This window comes from Aptenodytes patagonicus, chromosome 1 (genome assembly GCF_965638725.1).
Source record: "Aptenodytes patagonicus chromosome 1, bAptPat1.pri.cur, whole genome shotgun sequence".
Taxonomy (NCBI): Eukaryota; Metazoa; Chordata; class Aves; order Sphenisciformes; family Spheniscidae; genus Aptenodytes; species Aptenodytes patagonicus.
The window spans coordinates 14,538,444-14,556,517 of NC_134949.1; the positions used below are offsets into that span (position 1 = coordinate 14,538,444).

Consider the following 18,074-nt stretch of genomic DNA (forward strand, 5'->3'; position numbering starts at 1 on the left):
ATAATGTTTTAACAGATAGGCCTTTTTGTGTGTGGTTTATTTTAAGAAGTATGGCAGGTATTTAGTAAACTTAAGAGACATAAAGTGATTGGCAGTTAATGTTCAATTTTGGGGGTTGATTTCTGTAAATATAAAAACTAAAATCTGTAGGCATGGTATTTTTCTGTATAGCTCTGCTTGCTGCTGCTTTGATAGATTTCTGTTCAATAAGCTAATTCTTCTTTCTGTAACTGCATTTACCTTTATTTCCCTTCTACCACTCATTCTTTTTCTCTTCCTAGTCCCATATTTTGTCTAACTTCAACTGAGAGAAGAAAAGGAGTGAAGAGAGAGAAGAGGTAAGGGGAAGTCTTCCATGTTTTAATGGACTGGCATAAATATTTGAGGAAGACAGGTCGCTTTCCATCACTACTTCAGGAATACACAGGAAGAGCACTCTTAGACCAGATAGTAAAGGGAAGATAGCCTACGGCCAGTGGAAACTAACTCTTCTGTATGGCAGAAACTTTGCTAATTGACAGCCTGATTCTACGTTTATACTTAAAAGGGCAGCTTTCTCTCCACTGACTAGAGTTGGTGTAATGCATGTAATGACCTGTATACTGAAGAATTGATACTTACCTGATGGAACCCCAAGTTTTTTATGCATGAATCTTGAATACCGTGGAGGAGGTGGGTTATTTTTCTTCTTTGTTCTAGATCCCAAACTCAAGACTAATTAATGAAATTTGGCTGTCATTCCAAACATGACTGAGGTCTTTGTTGAATGTAAAGTCCTGTATTTATTGTATCAGGATGTGTATAATATGCTAATGAACTCCTTACTTCACCATGCTTGTTCTTACTCTATATTGGCACTGGATTAAAAGCAGAGTAGGAGGAGGAGCCTTACCCTGTAGTAGTTTGGCTGTAATAGCCATGTTTCTTAAATAAGTTGGTCTCTGTCAGTACAATCAGTAGCTTAAAAAACAAAAATTTGATAGAATTAGGAACTTAGTACCCTTGAGATCTCTGAAGCTTAATGAAGATCCAAAAGGGGATGGAAAGAGGCAGCTATGAGCAGTGTCCTGGGAGAAGGAGGGAGAGGAAACATAATGACTTTAGCCATCATCTGTCATGTGTGTAACTCAAAACCGGCCATAGGAGGTACTTTTTTTTTTGTCTGGCTGACAGGGCATGTGAGAAGGAGGTGAGGTGGACCTGACTACTGACAATGTGTAGATCAGTGTGGATGGCATAGGAGGTTACTGAGGGGCTTGTGAGTGAGGCCAGGACCAGTTGATACGGTGATGAGGAAGATGGGGAGGAAGATATTGCTGAGAGGGATATAGAGAACATTAGGTTGGTGGGAATGTTTGGGCACAAGCGACAAATATATGGGAAACCAGATTTCTTTTAGAACAAGTTGTTTCTTCTACGTGATTTGCAGGAGTTGGTCATTAATGGGTCCTAATTTGTATATTGTATTTGAGCGTGCCTACTGTGTTTTATTTTTACCTACTACCCTTTTTTGTCTCAGCACAAATTTGAAGTAGACTGCTAACTTACCTGTTAGGTTACCATAGAGAGCAGCAGACAGTAGCCAAGGCCTGAATTTGGACTTGTAGTTGTTTCTAAGCCTGCATACTTCATACTGCAACTGTAGTGGTGTAACATTTGGTTGGATATCCCTCCTAATCTCTTAGCAAAATCTATACCATGGTGGAGCATGTTGGGGAAAACAGAGAAAGAACTTCTTTGTGGGTAAGATTAGTCATTTATTCATGTATTTGGCTTTTAGGTCTGATTAAAGATGTGTTGTCTCCTTAGAAACAGCCAGCAATAAATAAATATTAAGATTACTTTGATGTATGTATTTCTACTACTTATATATGCTGCATATATTTTTTCCAGATGTGTGTCGATGCATACGTATAGGTATATATACATACGCATGCGCACACAGAGTAGTTCGCTATTTGACGGATATCTAGAGTATACCATTAAAATGTCAGTTTCTATCACTAGTTTTCCAAATAACCTAACTATTGTGTAGAGAAGACGCGAGTGCTCAGAGCAGTAGTAGAAAGTAGAAGTTTAGCAAAACATACAATTTTCTAGTAGAATTTTCTTAATGTTTTCATCTCTCTTCTCCCTGTAAACCCCCTTCCCCAATTTAAAAAAAAAAAATTAAAAAAAAAAAAAGTTAAAAGATTGTAGGCAGGGAAGCCAAGTAGGAAAGCTCAGTTTGTTGGCTCTGTGACAGTTCAGGACAGTAGTTTTCACACTGGATTTGTAGGTGCATTTTTACTTAGAAATTTCTCCTGTATAGATTGTGCTAGGGCATAGGTGTATCAACTCTTCTTAGGTCCGTTCTTGTGGATTTCTTTGTGGGAAAGGTGGTTCCCATGACCACAGGTTAAAATTGTTGGCCTGTAAATCTGAAGGAAGGCATGACAAGAATTGCTTTTGCTAATGATTGCAAAACGTGTATATGTATATGATGTAAACGGGGGAGGGAAGAGGAGAATGTTTAGTTTGCATGCTCAATAAAAGGCAGCTTATGCGTAGAAGATGTTTTTAAGTGTTTGTCCTCTAAATTCTGTTTTTCCCTTTTTCCAGTGTATGTAGTAGGCTTGATTTGGTGTCTCAATTTTAAGGTACATAACTATGTTCCTGTGTGCTATGTTAAGTACCAGCACTTCAACTACATTTTTATCCACTTCCCCTTATAAAGAAAGCATTTTTAAGGGCAAGGAAGGCACCAGCACACTTTGTAGACTATTTTTCCTGGTGCGGTAAGAAAATCAAACAGAATACTACGTTTTGGTCACTTGCCTCTATTACCTGAGATGACTTGTATAAACAACTAACACCAAGATCAGCAGGAGTCAGCAGAGGTCTGAAAGCAGTAGTACGATCTTGGAAATCTTTGCATCTTGCCCGAAAGACCCTGTTGAGATGGGAAACTGTAGTTGGTTTCAGAGTGATCGTGTGTAACTGTGGAGCCAACGTGGACCCACAGTAGCATGAATTCTCTACTGGGAGCAAATGGAAGTTGGAGTTTTGGTTTGGGCTTAGTGTTGTATGAGTACAGGTAGATTGCTTTTATGTTCAAATTGACTTGGAAGTTACAACCAGATTAGCATCATGTGCTGGTTGAACTGAAAGGTCTTGCTTGACTCAAGACTGTCATGCAACTAGTTTGTGTATTTTATGTCTGAATCATTTTTATCTGGAAATCGGATAACTCTTCTTTACCTTTCCTCTTCATCCTTGGTCCATGCATGAGTGGAAAATTGACTGTACAGATCACTTTGTTTCAGCAGTTTCATCTGTTCAGCTTCAAGTTAATTCCCTTAGATCTGTACACATCCCCTAAAAATGAATCTTTATGTAGCCTGTGTGTATTCTGATACTTAAATACTGCTCCAGGAAATTGTTACTAATTTTTTGCCTGTATTTAAAGGGTGTGAGGCAATGGGTTTACCAGTACTCTTAGTTTAGCAAAAGAGAGCCTCTTCTGTACTTGTGCTTAGGGGAAATAAGCTCTGCTTAAACATGGGGAGAACTGCCTGTTTCTGTATAAGTTGGGAAACACAGGCTTTAACTTTTCAGTTGTTCAGGAGTGATAATTATTCTCAGATGTTTCAGTTACTCAATTTACTAAATATGGGTAAACTATCACTTTTACCTTTTATGTATGTAACTTTACATACATACTACAAAATAATTTTGCTTTTAAGGAAAGACAGTTGGCATATGTAGATAGGTTAGAAGGTTTTAATTGGTTTTTTTTTTCCCTCTACTTACGTATATTTTGTATATAGACCTTGTGAAGATGCAGAGCAGACATGGTATAGAGATGGTAATTTAGTTAGTATATTATCTTTCTTCAGTGACATTAGTTAAGGACTTTGAGGTAAAGTTGCATGCATCAGTATAAAATCTAAATATTTATCTTAAACCAGCACTATTTCTTCTCTTGAAATACTCAGCCTAACTATAGGCTAATCTAGTTACAATTAGATTTTTCTCCCTTAAACTTCTGCTCTGCATTTAGGGAGGCCTTGGTAATTCTCTCTGCAGAGGCATTCTGTGATGAAATCCCCAAGTCTTGAAACATCTAATCTATGTAACTACTTTTTTTTTTTTTATCTTGTAATTGTCGAGTGGTGGTGACTGATAGAGGCCATTGCTAGAAAAAATTATTGAAGAACTTCAGGTGTATATTGAAGTCATAAAAACAGGAACAAAAAGACTCTATTTTTGTAATGCCTAGTGGTGTGAGAAACTTTAACTGATTTAGCGATCAACTTACTAAAATTAGTGTTTTGTGCATGTGGAAAATTCTTAGATTTGAGCTAGGGAATAATTTAATCCTAAGTTTAATTCATGATTTCACTGATGTCCCTTTATAAATTAGAAAACAAATGTTGTATAGCACCTTGCTTTGAATTCTATTCCTGACTTTTATAGTGGATTTTTTTTCCCCTAACTTCTAAATTCTTTTTGTCTTTAATATCTATCACATGACAACAGAATCTGGAAATTGATTTATGGGGAAGGAAAGACAAGGAACAATGACACTGTCTGTGTAAAAAGCTGTCAGATGTACTAAGAAGAACAGTAAAACCAGATTTAATTAATTTTTTCCCTCTTTGGTTTTTGTAGTGTTAGGGGTAAATGTGGATTTAAAAAAAAAAACAAAACAAATGAAAAAAAAACCCCATCTTGCTGTAATAAGTGTATGATATTATCTTGATATATTAATTAGTCTTTAGGATTTTTTTGTCACAAAGGCAAAGTTGTCACTGGTGCTGCCACCACCTCTTTGACTTTTATGAAAAGTTTTGCATCTGTGCACCCAGAGGAGAGCTTTAGTATTCTTACATGTACAGCAAAGATTCTAGCAGGTTGCTTAGTCCTATTTCCTCTTCCCTTTCTCTTCTTAAAAAAGGTTAAATGTCTTGCAGAGGTGAGCTACCAATGTAGCATATAACTATGTGAGTTGTACCTTTCCCAGTACAGCAAGCACTGTTCCATTTCTTCTGGCTTGAAAAATATGCTTCATGATTAATAAAGGTAAATCAGAGTTCTCTGGTCAGATTTATGTTGTTACTTTCTGTTTGAATGTAAGTACTGGGAACTCAGTTTCTGAATCAATAAAAGAAAATGCAAGTAAAAGTAGTTAAATGTCTTAAAAAAAAAAAATTTTTCCTACCTTAGAAAAAAAAACAGAAGAAACAAAAAGAAGCTTAAATGGAAAATGCCATGGAAGAATTTGTCTGGACTCTTGACACTTAGAGGATGATTGATGGCTGGGATTATGAAACCTTGTTGGAGTCATCTGGACAGCTTGGCTAGACTTCAAGTTCTTATTTTTCAAGTGTACTTTCTGTCTAGGTGATCTATCATCTGCTTGTTTCCTGAAACTGTTCTATATAGCTTTTGATGGTCCTACAAAGAAGCAAGTGGAGGGAGGGGGGAAAAAAAGACATGCTCTTAAAGTAGGCCTGGAGTTCCTTTCTGCCAACATCTGATCATAGCAACTGGATTTTTTTCTGAATGTTTGGACCCTGTAGGATTAGGTTCAAAAATACTGGTGTAATTTCAGGAGATTACCTACTTACCTTCTGATTCAAGAGTTGACCCCTCTGTATTTGGGGTTTTTTTTTCCTCCTCCATGTACCAGTGAAAATGTCAAGTTTTTTCTTCTGCTGTCACACAATTGATCTTAGAAGGACATGGCAGAAAGGAAACGTGGTCTTCGTTAGACCACAGAATAATGTTGTGTAAGTGGAATACCTCAGGGATAGTAAGTTATTTTCTGTTGTTTAATGCATAAATGATGTTCTTTATACATCTGTGTGGCTTTGTACAATTTGGAATGTATTGTGCTTTTATACTTCTGTTGTTAGAGCACAATTCATTTAAAAAAAATGGTTCTGGTATCATACAAAGTGGATCATGAGACGTATAGTGAGGCTTCAAATATTTTAGACGTGATATGGCTATTAAGTCAAAAAGCTCCTGTGTATTCTCTAGAGGGAAAAAGAACTGCCATAGAAAATGTGAACCAATGTGAGTGAATGGTAAGGTGTGGTAAGTTTCTTGCAGGAGGCTGATCTTGCGCAAGATACATGCTTTAACCAGATTGAACAAAAAGGTTTTTGTTTTTAAAGATGAAAATCGTATTATTAGGGCAAGATAAACTTTTTAACTGCAATTAAATAAAAGCAAAATTTCTTCAAATAAGGAATGTGTTTTCATATAATAAAGCTGTGCTGGTAGGGTGATGATGAAGAAAATCTGATGAATCTAAGAAATTGGCAAATTCTTTCAACACTTACAGTGTATTTTCACTAAAAGAACAGAGTGGGCCCTGACAAAATTGGAGGTCCTTTACTGTTGAGATTAAGGTATGGTAGATGAGCTGCTTCGCCCAATAAAGAGCTGATCATTGAACTTTGGACCAGCAGTTTTTATATAGTGCCTTTTAACTATATGACCCTGAATTGACTGGACAAACCAGTGTGGTCTTTCTAACTTTCAAATTCACGTACTCCTTGAAGAAAGACTTTCTTAAACAGTAAGCTGTGTATAATCTACTTGGATTGTAGGAAGACTTCTTCTCTGACATCCTTCTTTCCACTCCTCCTGGCCAATTACTTAAATAAAATGCACCTATGAAAACAGTTTCTTAGAAGGCCGTGGGTGACAGATTGTCAGAATTCTGAAAGAATAATGACTTGAAATAGCTGGTACTTGCAGAAATTGGAAAGTACCGTATTATGATAGCAGATAGTATTTTATGGCTCATCTAAAAATATCAAGCTTCAGAGGATAAGCAATCACTTTTAAGATGGATAAGGAAGAAAGTTCCCCAGTGGTTACATTATTTTCTGTTCTGAACTTTCCAATTTTTGTAGTATAATCCAATAAAAATACTGGGAATATTTTAGTGTGTCATGGCAATACTTCTGGTTCTGACATGACAGAGAACAATTATTTTCCTTCATCCCAAATCTGACATCACTCTGGTGTTCATCATTGGATGGCCTACAAGGTCACAGTTCTGTTAATAAGTGGGCATAGTGTAATGAATTTATCCTGGGTCTCCCCCTGCCTCAATTATGGGAATTTGTTGAGGATGGCTACTCATAAATAATGAGCTGTGTTTGTTTGAATTAACTTGTCTGTGTAGGTATTGCGAGCTGGTGACTGCCTCCATTCTTCTGTACTTAACTATAGGCAGAGGAAAAGCATTGTAGGGTTTTGTGTGTGGTGAAGATCTGAAATCTTAAGGTGGTAAAAAATAATGAGGTAGTATTACAATCATGTTCTGCTTCCTTTTAGATGAAACAGCTTCTGTTTAATGCTGTTTGGCAAAATAAATTTGAGTTCCTCAAGTCTGAGTTTATTCAGCGTAGACTAGTCTCTTAGAATTTTTGAGTGAATTCTGACTAAGGCTTAAAGATGTATTTCAGTAGCTTGCAGCAGGATAAGAAGTTTATTTTGGCTCTGTTACACACAGGCCCCCCCCCCCTTTTTTTTTTCCCCTTACAAGAGTGGTGATGTATTTGCTTGGTCAGAGATGATGGCATTAATTGGGGCATGCATTAGCAATTAATTTTCTATATATATAGCTCTAAAAACATATACCTAGCGCTCTCTTCTTTTTCTGCATTACTTTAAAAAAAAAAAAAAGCCCCAAATTTCACTTGATTCTCAGATTTGGAAACCACATCTCTTCTTTCTGTGTTGACAGTGAAGCTTGCTTGAATATATGGTGATTGGGTAACCTCAGTTGTTTTATGTAAGTTTGCAGATGTCATAGCCCATGAGGCAGCTGAGGCAGGTTCTTCACTTCCATCAGTCTCCCAGGCATTTTTGCCTACATGAATTTCCAGCTGTTACTCTACCTGGTCAGAAGTGTTTAAAGAAAATCCAATTAAGGAAGAAACACACCACCACCAAAAGCAATTTTAAGTGTGAGAAATGTCTATCTGAGTGAAGATCTTGATCCCAGGCAGTGGTGTCCAGTATGTCTTTTAGACCTACTTTGAAACACACTAAAACTGTTTTTTAGAATTACCTAATAGCAAGCATCAAATAAAATCTCTATTATGTTAATGATTTGTTATCATAGGTGAAACTGCAGTTGGTAGTGGAACAACCCTTAACCTGTGATAGCCGATTTACCTGGACTAAAAAAGTTGATTGTTTCCTTTCGATTATTGGGTAGGAATTAATATACATTTTTTACTCTTTCAGAAGAAGAGAACTAAATGGTAAGCTGATGTTCCCTGTAAATTGTAGATGAAGCTATTCAAGGCTCTACCCTATGAGTAGAGTAAACTATATGGTGGCAAAATGAGTGCTCACTTAAACTGTAAGAGGGGCTTGGGGTTTCTTTTTTGCCTGCTACTAAAAATACTCTATACCTGCTTTTGGTTTAAATGTTTTTTCTTGCTGCTTATTCTTGAAAATAATATGTCTTTTCCTTAATTTTATGCATAGCTAGTGATATAGTTTGCCATTTGTGGTATTTGATAAGAAAATGCTCAGTGTTTAAATGAGAAAAGCAAGATATCCCAATGGCTAGTTGGCCTGATTGCTTTCCAGTTCACTGTATTTGGTGACTCATGTAATGGGACCAAAATACAACTTCCGCTGTCTCGAGGGAGAATGAACCGTAGAAGGTTTAGGCACTTAAGAGCATGCCGAGATGTTTGATGTTAATTCTCAGACTTCAGTAGTGAGATAAAATTTAAGAAGTTAGATGAAGACTTGGTGCTAGTTTATAGCTTAGAGTGGCACTCTATAGCAGTGGCATCTGCCCTGTAGATGCCACTTCATCATCCTGAAGATACCGACTTTGTCAATTAAAGGAGCAAATTCAGATTTAAGTCCACAATGCTTTTCTGAAGTCCTTTTTATAAGTACCCCATTTTTCACTGGAGGCTTGTTAGTTTTTTCTTGGCAATCTAGTGTTTGGCAAGGATGAGTGTATTAAAATATGTTGATCTCAAAACTGTTGGGCTTTTGTAGACTTCAGCTAAGATACTACACTTTGTCATATGGGAGGAGTGTATTTATTAGGCACTGTATGTGCTTCGTGGCGAAGTGGTCTGTGTTCCTGCAATTTTGACATTTTGGAAGGAGTTTGCAATTATTCATTATGCAAGTATTGAAGATGGGGGTATTTTGCTTCAATTACCTAGTCACTTGTGGAAAACCTTGTCTATACTAGGCTATAAAAATGCATTAGTTTACTAATCTGTGAATAGAGACAGCTGAGGTGCTATGTACATCTCCTCTCCTATACTTGGTTGGGTGTTCTGCCCTACTCGGTAAGAGGAGTGGGAGACTAGTAGTAACGGGCATACAGGTAAGATTGTTGTATTCACTTGTGCGAGTCAAGCAGATTGTAGCTTTGCTCTACGATTAAAAACTACTACTGATTCTTTTTCATTTATTACTTAAAAACCCCCAAAACTTCTGAAAGTGGCACCCGATGGGTATAATATCTTCTGATGGTGATCTATTAAAATGAGATGAAAATTGTTTCATATAATTATTGCGAATCATTAGAATGATTTTGGTTTAAAAAAATACTGAATGGAAGTTATGACATTGTTTCTTTTGACATCCTTAGTTTGTGTTGTGGATATTGAAAGTTGTTTTATTTAAAGTGTAAAACAAAAGTGAACAGTGGTCTCCAAGAAATACTTAAAAAATTCTGTAACCAGGTTTCTATTGAAAGGTACAGCAGCTGGGCTCTGACAACATAGAGCAGTAAGCAAATGTACTTCACATTCAGTAAGTCTGCCATAAAGTGAATCTTTGTCACCTCACTGAATGTGATGAATAATTATTACTTTTTTTTACTCACCAATTTAAATGATAATATTTTTGTCAATTTGTAATATTTTTAAGTTCAGGCCTTAAGATCCTAACACTCTTAAAATAAGTGTATTTGAAGTTAACAACTTTTAAAGAAGATTGAATGTTCTATTTTCCTTTTGCTTGTGTAAAATAAAACTGAAATCATTGTGACAGATAAAGGTGGGGGGTGTTTTGTTTTGTTTTTTTTTAAATACGTGATGTAAAATAGCCTGGTTTTAAAATGAACTGACTCAGTCTGCTTTTTTTTTTTTTTTTTTTTTAAAACAGGGGTTGTGGATGCACTTAGATGTTTGCAATGAGCACTGTGGCTGGCATGCCCCAGTGTTTTGGATACCAATGCATAGGACTCCGTAGTAATCGAATTTATCAGAAACGAACGTCATGAGCATAGTGATCCCGTTGGGGGTTGACACAGCAGATACTTCTTATTTGGAAATGGCTGCAGGCTCAGAGTAAGTATGTGAACGTAATTTGTAAGTTTTCTTACCTTTTTTTATGACTATTTTTTCCCTAGTGAGTATTCTTTGAATACAGTTGGAGAGGACTTTCAAGTCTCCTTAGTTTTATTGAATCTTTAATTACTTAAATTAGTAACTGTCACTTTAAGTCAGTTTCTTCCTCTTCCGGGAGAGCAAAGGGGAGAAGCTAAAGTGTTCTACAGATGCATGTTTTTCCTGCTTATCAGACTGAGAAATACAGATGCTGCCTGGTTTGCTTTTCATGCTTAAAATATTTTGCCATTTCGGTTTCCTTTTAACTATATGTAAAAAAAATTTTTGACTTCCCATGTTAGAAAGGTAAATTCATTTGGTGTGGTAAATTGCAAGAAAGTGGTAGTTACTAGACGAGGGTGCCTTTGTTTATGAAAGTTGAAGGCCTAGCTTAATTGTCTATTACCATGTCTTCACAAAGTTATTTTATATTGAAAAGCTAGTAGAAATTCACTTGTTAATCATTCATTTCAGTTAGTAACTGTGTATAAAGGATTACAAAGAGCCAATGAAATCCTGAATTCAAGAAACTTCCTTCACATGAAATAAGCACAGTGAATTTCTGGGTTGGGGGGGGGGGTGGGTGTTTGGTTTTTTTGGGAGGGGGTGGTTTGTGGTTTTTTGTTCGGTTTGGGGGTTTTTGTGGGTGTGTGGGTTTTTCTGGTGGTGGTTTTATTTTTCTCTAGTGGTGTCTGAATCTGTAGAATATCAATAGGCTAGAGTTTAGGTATTGTTGATCTCTGACCGGAGACTTTTCCTGTCAAACATCTTTCCATGTGTGTAGTATCAACCTGGCTGTTGAATGTTATGAGAGGAGAAATAGCATTTCGGATGGTTCTTTGAGAGGTCTTTTAGACCAAGGTGGTGGTACAGCTTTTACCAGTGTACATAGGTACATCATCCTGTTGAGCTCTGTATATTTCAGAATAGTATCTGGATTTTTTTTTCTCTGTTGCTTATGTGACAGGTGAGGTTTTTTGGGAAGAGATGGATATCAAAAGATAGTAAAGTTTAAAGATCAAGAGAGCTTGTGTAAGCCACAGTGAATCTTGTATGCTTCTTTGCATATACGTATGGAAAAACTTTCTTAGATCTAGTAAAAAAATGTTAAATTCATCATTTATGTTGGGTTTTTGTTTGGTTTTTTTAACCACTTGAGATGCTCTTACTGTTTGCCTTGCTCTGAGCCTTTCTGTAGTAATGTTAAATACTTTCCCTATCTTTGGTTACCACAAAAATACATTTGCTTGTTTTAGATACTGAAACAATGGATTAGACTTATTTTACATACATGCTTGAAATCTTTTATAAATCAAAAATAAATGAAGGACTGCTTTATGAAGTTTAACAGGTGCATTGAATAACTAACATGAATTTAAATAGCTTACATGCAGTCTTTGCTTGAGAACGTGTGCTACGTAATATTACTCTGTTTAAGAAGCAAATGGCTTTTCTTCCAAACTTCGAAAGAAATGTTAGGCATTGTGAGGAGAACTCTTAAACAGCTTTTTAAAGGGATGTTTCTCTCCTGTGCTTTCAGTTATATATGAGGCTATTCTAATTTTGTGCCATTTATCTGAAGAAAACTAAGAATTTGCAATTTGAAGCTTTTTGTCACATTAAATTTTTAAAGTTGTTTTGTTGATATATCATGAACACTAGTTTCCTTGGTGCAGAAAATTTTTTGAGTGACCCGTTCACAGCTCTCTTCCTTATCTTTTCCTGTGGTTTTCTCTTATGTTTAGAGAAGGTCATGATTCCCGAGGTTGCTGACATTCCTTGCAGACACAGCATGCCATGCTGAAATTAAAATAAATAAATATAGTTGTCAGTATAAACAAGATAGAGTTCAGTGTGTTATTTGCTTGATACTGTGGCATGGCGACCCAGTTAGGAACTTTCCTTCAGACATTAAGTGACTGTTACCAATTAGATTAATTCTTGTCATCTCTGCCATACTTACACTGAAAAAATGTGTAGTTGTATGATTGGCTTATGCTGATTTAAAAGCCATGTCACTATCTAAAGAAGTGTGACACAAAGGTGTGTCCCTAACCTACCAGCTTATACAGTTGTAAACCTTTTCTATCGCCATCTATGTGATCTACATGTGTTTTTGTACGTTTTCTTCCAGAGTAGCATGTTGGATATAGATTGTATTGATAGTGATCATAGACTGTCTTTGAGCAAGTTCTGGGGTTTTCCCGAGAGGGAGGAGTTGGAATTTCTTCCCTGTGACTGACAGGTCTGATATTGCTTCATCAGTTGCTGAAGCATGAGCAAACACCCAAGAATGGGGGAATGGCAAACCTGATTATGTAGGAGAAGGAGCCCAGGAAAAAACTCTTAGCTTAGTGCAATCTCTTAGTGCTGAGAGATTTTTCCTTATGCTTCAAACTAAGGGATAAGCCTATTAAAAAGGTGGATAGTTTGTGTGATTACATAGTTTCCAATATTTTAATAATTGTAGCAAACAGCTATGTGGAGAGTAACTCTTATTAAAAGGTTTGAATGTCTTAAAAATCAGGTGAAATAGTTTGTCTCTTATGTTACTTGTACCTAAGTGAGCTCTCCAGTGGTGGATTGATCTTCGTAGTGCCATAGTAGTCAGAACACATATATATTTTGCCTTTATGTGTAAAAGGTTTACTAAAGGTGAATATGCATGACTTCTTACTGTTAAAGACCTTGTAATACTAAGCAGAGCCAGCCATTTCAGAAGGTTCAAAATGCGCTTCCTGACTTAAGAGAGTGTTAGTCTAGCTTGACTATAAGCTAGAGCGTGAGTATAAGCTACACATTGGGAAATGCTATTGATGGTACTGCTCTCCTGTTTTTAATATCTGTATATGTATTTTAGAGATAAGGCCTCTATTATGAACTGAACCACCACAGTATATGGATCATGGTATTGAGTTCAATATCTGGGAGAAAAGATTATGAACATTGTTGTAGTCTTAAATAAATGAAAACCTACCCTTCCATGGCTGTTGTTGAAACAGGGATATTTTTTTTAAGTATTTTAGGACGATGGGAAGCTTGCCAGTTCATGCAGATGGTATTGGGCCAGCCTATACTTGTAGGGCCTACTACGAGATGCTTAGGTAGCAGAACCCACTCTGTGGTAGAGTAGTGGTGCTCAGTTGTTTGTTGTCTAGGTAGTGAAACCCATCAGATGCGTTTGGTTAGATGAAGTGTCTTGAAATAGAAAATAGTGTTTTTCGTACAAAATATATTACATTCCTTTATCTGAGCTGATCTTCAGCTAGATACTGCTCAGGTGTGCTGGTGCAAAGGGAAAACAAACTTGAACTCCTTGAAAATTAGACCTATCAAACTGGTGTATGGCAGATTGATGCTACTGAAGCATGCTTGGAAGCAAGAGGTTTCATTTGGAGTTTTGACAAATGTTTTCAGGAAGTACTATTAGCTAAGTTTTCATAGCCTAAAGCTTGGATACCCACCTGCCTTTGAAAACTTTAGTTTTAGTGAGATTTTCTTTCCCATTTGAATACCTACATTTTTATAGAAGTAGTTGATGGCCCCAAATTCTAAGGACTGATTGTATTTTGGGTGTTAGTAAAAAAATGCTCCCTCTTTTTTTTTTTAATTATTACATGGTCAGAAACAAGACAGTATTTAAAAGGAATGGGGTGGGGAGATGGGACTTGTTAAAGAAGAATTGACTGTTGCTTAGAATGGTTGATAGTTGATTCCCTTAATATAGGTTAACTATAAGCTTGTAGGGACTGAGTTTTTGTAAACTATCTGATCTCATGCGTTGCTTATTTAATTTCTCACTAATGCCATCTGCTGGCAACAGGCAGAATATTTTCAGTTTGCATTGTACTTTTCAAATGTGAACGGTAGGAGATGACCCAGAACATGAGAGTTGTTTCACTTGCAGAATGAAAATTATTTGAGGGGTTTTTAAAAATACGGGTATCTTTGCTTTTTTTATTCATTTGAGAAAATACTATGTTCCTGTTTTCAAGTTACAGGAATATCTTAAATCGTTGCAGCCCGAGAGCATGGGGGAAGCTCTTTTCGTGGTGCTTTTTATTTTGTTCCTTGTGAATATTTTGCACAGTTTTGAATTGCTAATCACAACACTTAACAAATATATATGACCATTTAGCAAAATGTCATGGTCAGTTTATCATGGTACTATTTGTTTATTTTAGGGCATAATATTAGGATTTTGGTCTAACTTAAAATATACTATATTGTAATACAAACACTTCAGTTTTGATGAAAACTAAAAATACCATAAATATCTCCCTTAGTTAGACACTAAGGGTTTGAGGTGAAGCTGAAAAATGTGGTATGCTCAGAAGACTGACAAGCTTAGTACCTCAGTCTGTAAAAGAACTGGCTTATGCTCAAAAATACAACCAAGGAAAACCTCATAGTGTTCTTTTAGATCTGAATGCTTACACTTTTTCTTCCTGAAAACTTGCTTTTTGGGATGCCCATAAGAATGCCAATGGTGAGATTAGGGTGGGTGTCTATAATACAGTAGTTAGTGCCTTGTTACTTGAGCCCTGCTTCTTGAGTGAAAAAAATGTTAAAAATGGGTTTTTAATTTAAATGGTATCTCATGCTTTAATCGGCTGTACAATTAAATATTTTACCAAGAGGTATTTCTTCACAAAACTCTCCAATTCTGAGATGCCTATTTGAGAAGGCGGCCTTGACCTTTGAACAAATGATAGTATAGAGGGTGTGTTTTCTGTTTAAGGTCAGGGTCATGCACATGGTGGGCAGAAGAGGGGTAACAAGGAATTTGGTGACAGGCACATTAAAGTGTTGGCAGACCCATCTGCCAAAGTTAGAAAGTTGTCTGTAGTTCTGTGGAGAAATGATACTCGTTCTGTACTGCTTATGGGATGAGTGTCACTTTTCTGTTGACTGTAAAGGAAACCTACGATGATTAATTCCTAGCTTCAGTGAATGCTCCATCACCTCCTTCCCATATTTCTCAGTCTCCTCCTCACTGTTCCCCACTCCAGTCTAGCATCGGAGTGGATAAATGGAACAGTAACAGTTACATTCAAAGCTCTGGTGAGCATCTGTTACAATGTAAAGAACTATCTGTGGCCCCCCTGGATAAGCATTTGTAAAAAGCTTTGCTGAAAGCTGATTCTGCTCTAATTTTGTATTTATGTTAAAACTTTTTTAATACAAAGATTTAATTGCCTTTGTGTCTCACATAATTCCCCTCCCCGGCTTTCCTTGCTCAAGTAAAGCTGTGCTTTTTCCTTTTTAACCCTGTACTGTGAATCTGTTTTATGAGTATTAAAATAGTTGGGGATAAATGCATTTGTTTTCTATATTTTGTTTTTGGAAGCTTAATGCTTCTGCTTCTCATAACTGTTATGCCTCTATTAAATTTGGTTCTCTTAAGTGGTTTATAAATTGCTAGAGTAGGTAGAAATGGATTTAGGGAGTAGGGTGTATTGTCTTGCCTCATATTTTGCAAGAGATTTAGAATACCTTTTTAATTTTTGTAGTCAGTTGATAAAATACGCATGACCCCTCTTTTTAGGACATTTCCATTCTGGTATCTTTCACTGAATGCTCCCATGTTGAAGTAGCTAGTATTTAGGTCATGGTAATATTTAATGAAGGAAACTCTCCTAAATTAATTGTGGCATTGCTGAAGGATGGATTGTACCTGAATTCCATACCCCACACGCCCTTCCCTGCCCCCGGTCCTGTATCAGTAAGCCTTCCTGCTCTGAAAACTGAGTATTTTCCATATACTGAAGCAAACAAGACCTAGGTTGGGCATTTGAACGCATAGTGGGTAAGAGTAACCGTGCTATTGCTTGTCCGATTCAATAAATGTTGAAGAATAGTAGTAGAAGCAATACACTGGTCAAGACCCTCTTGAACTGGAGAAAGAGAAGTTAATTTCTGTCCAAACCATGCTGGATGGGATAGTCAGTGCCTCATTCATTGGCATTTTGGTTGGCTAGATTGTCAGAAGGATTAACTGAATGACATTAATGGTGTATGATTACTGCACAAATGCATTATGTCAGTAAATAGGTAAAGGCAAATCTGTTGGAAAGGCACAGCTTTTCCAACTTTTGTCTGTTTTATTTTTTTTAGTCATGGGTTTGAACCTGGCAAATTTTGAGCTGCTTCTGGAAGATAATACCAACAAATTCTGAACAAAATTATTTTCAAGTTGAGAAGTGGTGTGAGAGAGTAAATGAGGATTTTTCTGGGTCTCTGAGGTAATGAAGGGCAAGCGTTGTCAGAGTTGTTTTTTGTCTCACGCTAGTCAGAAGTTGTATTTCTAATGTTAGTACTTCACATGATTTGTGCACTCACGTGTTTGCTCTGTCTCTCTAAAAAATGCAGCTGGTGACTGTTTAGAGACATTAATGTTTTAAAAAAGATGTTTTTTCTTTGGACTCTAGAAACTGAAGTCTTCACTCAGTGTTTTTAACTAGTGTTTCTTTTTAAACAATTTTATCATGTAGTAACCTCACATGGGGAAAAGCTAATAAGAAGAAATAGGCCACCAAAAATGTTAGTAGGACACTTTCAAGTAGATGTGAAAATACCGTATGTTGTTTTCAGAAAGCTAATGATTAATTATATTCTTACAAAAACTGTTACCAACAAATGTAAGTTGCTGGTGTCCTTTTAAATCAAACTAGTATCACTTCATGGCATAACAAAAAAGCCTCTATTTAATATCTTAATGTCTAAGAAAAAACACATACCTATTTTAACTTAAGATTCAGAAATATCAACTGTATTTAAAAAATCAGTTCAAGGAATTAAGATATTTGTGATGGGAAATAGACTTCATGCATAATAAAACTAAAATTAGAAAAGTGAACCAGGCTTGATTTGTGATGCGAGTCAAAAGCCACTTTAGATACTGATATTTTGTCCTGCCTTTCAGTGTTAAAAAAAAAAAAAAAAAAACAAACCCAAAAACCCAAACCAACAACCTAAAGGTTTTTTTGGCTAACTGGGTTCATTTGAAGTTTGTCCTAGTGTGATTGAATCATGTGGTGCAATGAAAAAGCTACAAGTTACTGACTAAAAGTGTCTCAGTCATGAGAGTATATACAGGCTTGCATGCACATGTGAATGTAACTGCTGAGGAAAGGTAACGAAGGTGTAGTTTCTTGTGCTCAAAAAGATCCTCTTATTTTAGTATTCCTTTATCTTTCCTGTCTTTCATGTTATGGTTTAGTGCATATAAACCATAGTTTGTGCATTAAAGGTGGCACTGCCTTTCACTACAAAACCTTCTCTCACAAATTTTTCTTTTTTTTCTTTCTATTTAAAGAAGAGAAGTCGATAAACTGCCTTTTTTAGATAGATTTGCCCTACTTCCGATTTCTGGTTGTAGAAACAGCACTCTGCTGCCTTGAGTACTGGTTCGTATGGATGGTTGCAGGTGGTGCACTAATGCTACCACTAGATGTCATTGTAGAATTGAATAGGATCGGTGGTAGTGCAGGGCTATATTGGTTTGCAGCTCTCTGAATTACTGCTTCTGTCTTTTGTCATAATTAAGCTGAAGTCCTTTCTGCAGCTTCTGTTACAACTCTGTAGACTTGGGCATACAGACTGATGACTCCCTGGCAAAGTGTGTAACACACTCTTCTGTCCCCTATTTGCAGCTTATGTCACATGATTCAGCATGCACTTTTTTGAGAA

General features: G+C 36.4%; 1 protein-coding gene across 5 annotated transcripts in view; it reads left to right on the forward strand.

Annotated features, from left to right (window-relative positions):
• KMT2E (lysine methyltransferase 2E (inactive)) overlaps positions 1 to 18,074 on the forward strand; it is a 63,228-nt gene that overhangs the window by 7,682 nt on the left and 37,472 nt on the right. For 3 of the 5 annotated variants that reach the window (XM_076328350.1, XM_076328325.1, XM_076328360.1), the window contains exons 2-3: positions 282 to 338; positions 10,159 to 10,343. In XM_076328350.1, coding sequence (XP_076184465.1) covers positions 10,273 to 10,343 — 71 coding nt within the window. In that variant the 5' untranslated portion in view covers positions 282 to 338; positions 10,159 to 10,272. Of the gene's footprint in view, positions 1 to 281; positions 339 to 571; positions 673 to 10,158; positions 10,344 to 18,074 lie in introns of those variants that run through there. The other 2 variants (XM_076328333.1, XM_076328342.1) reach the window with 2 other exon arrangements.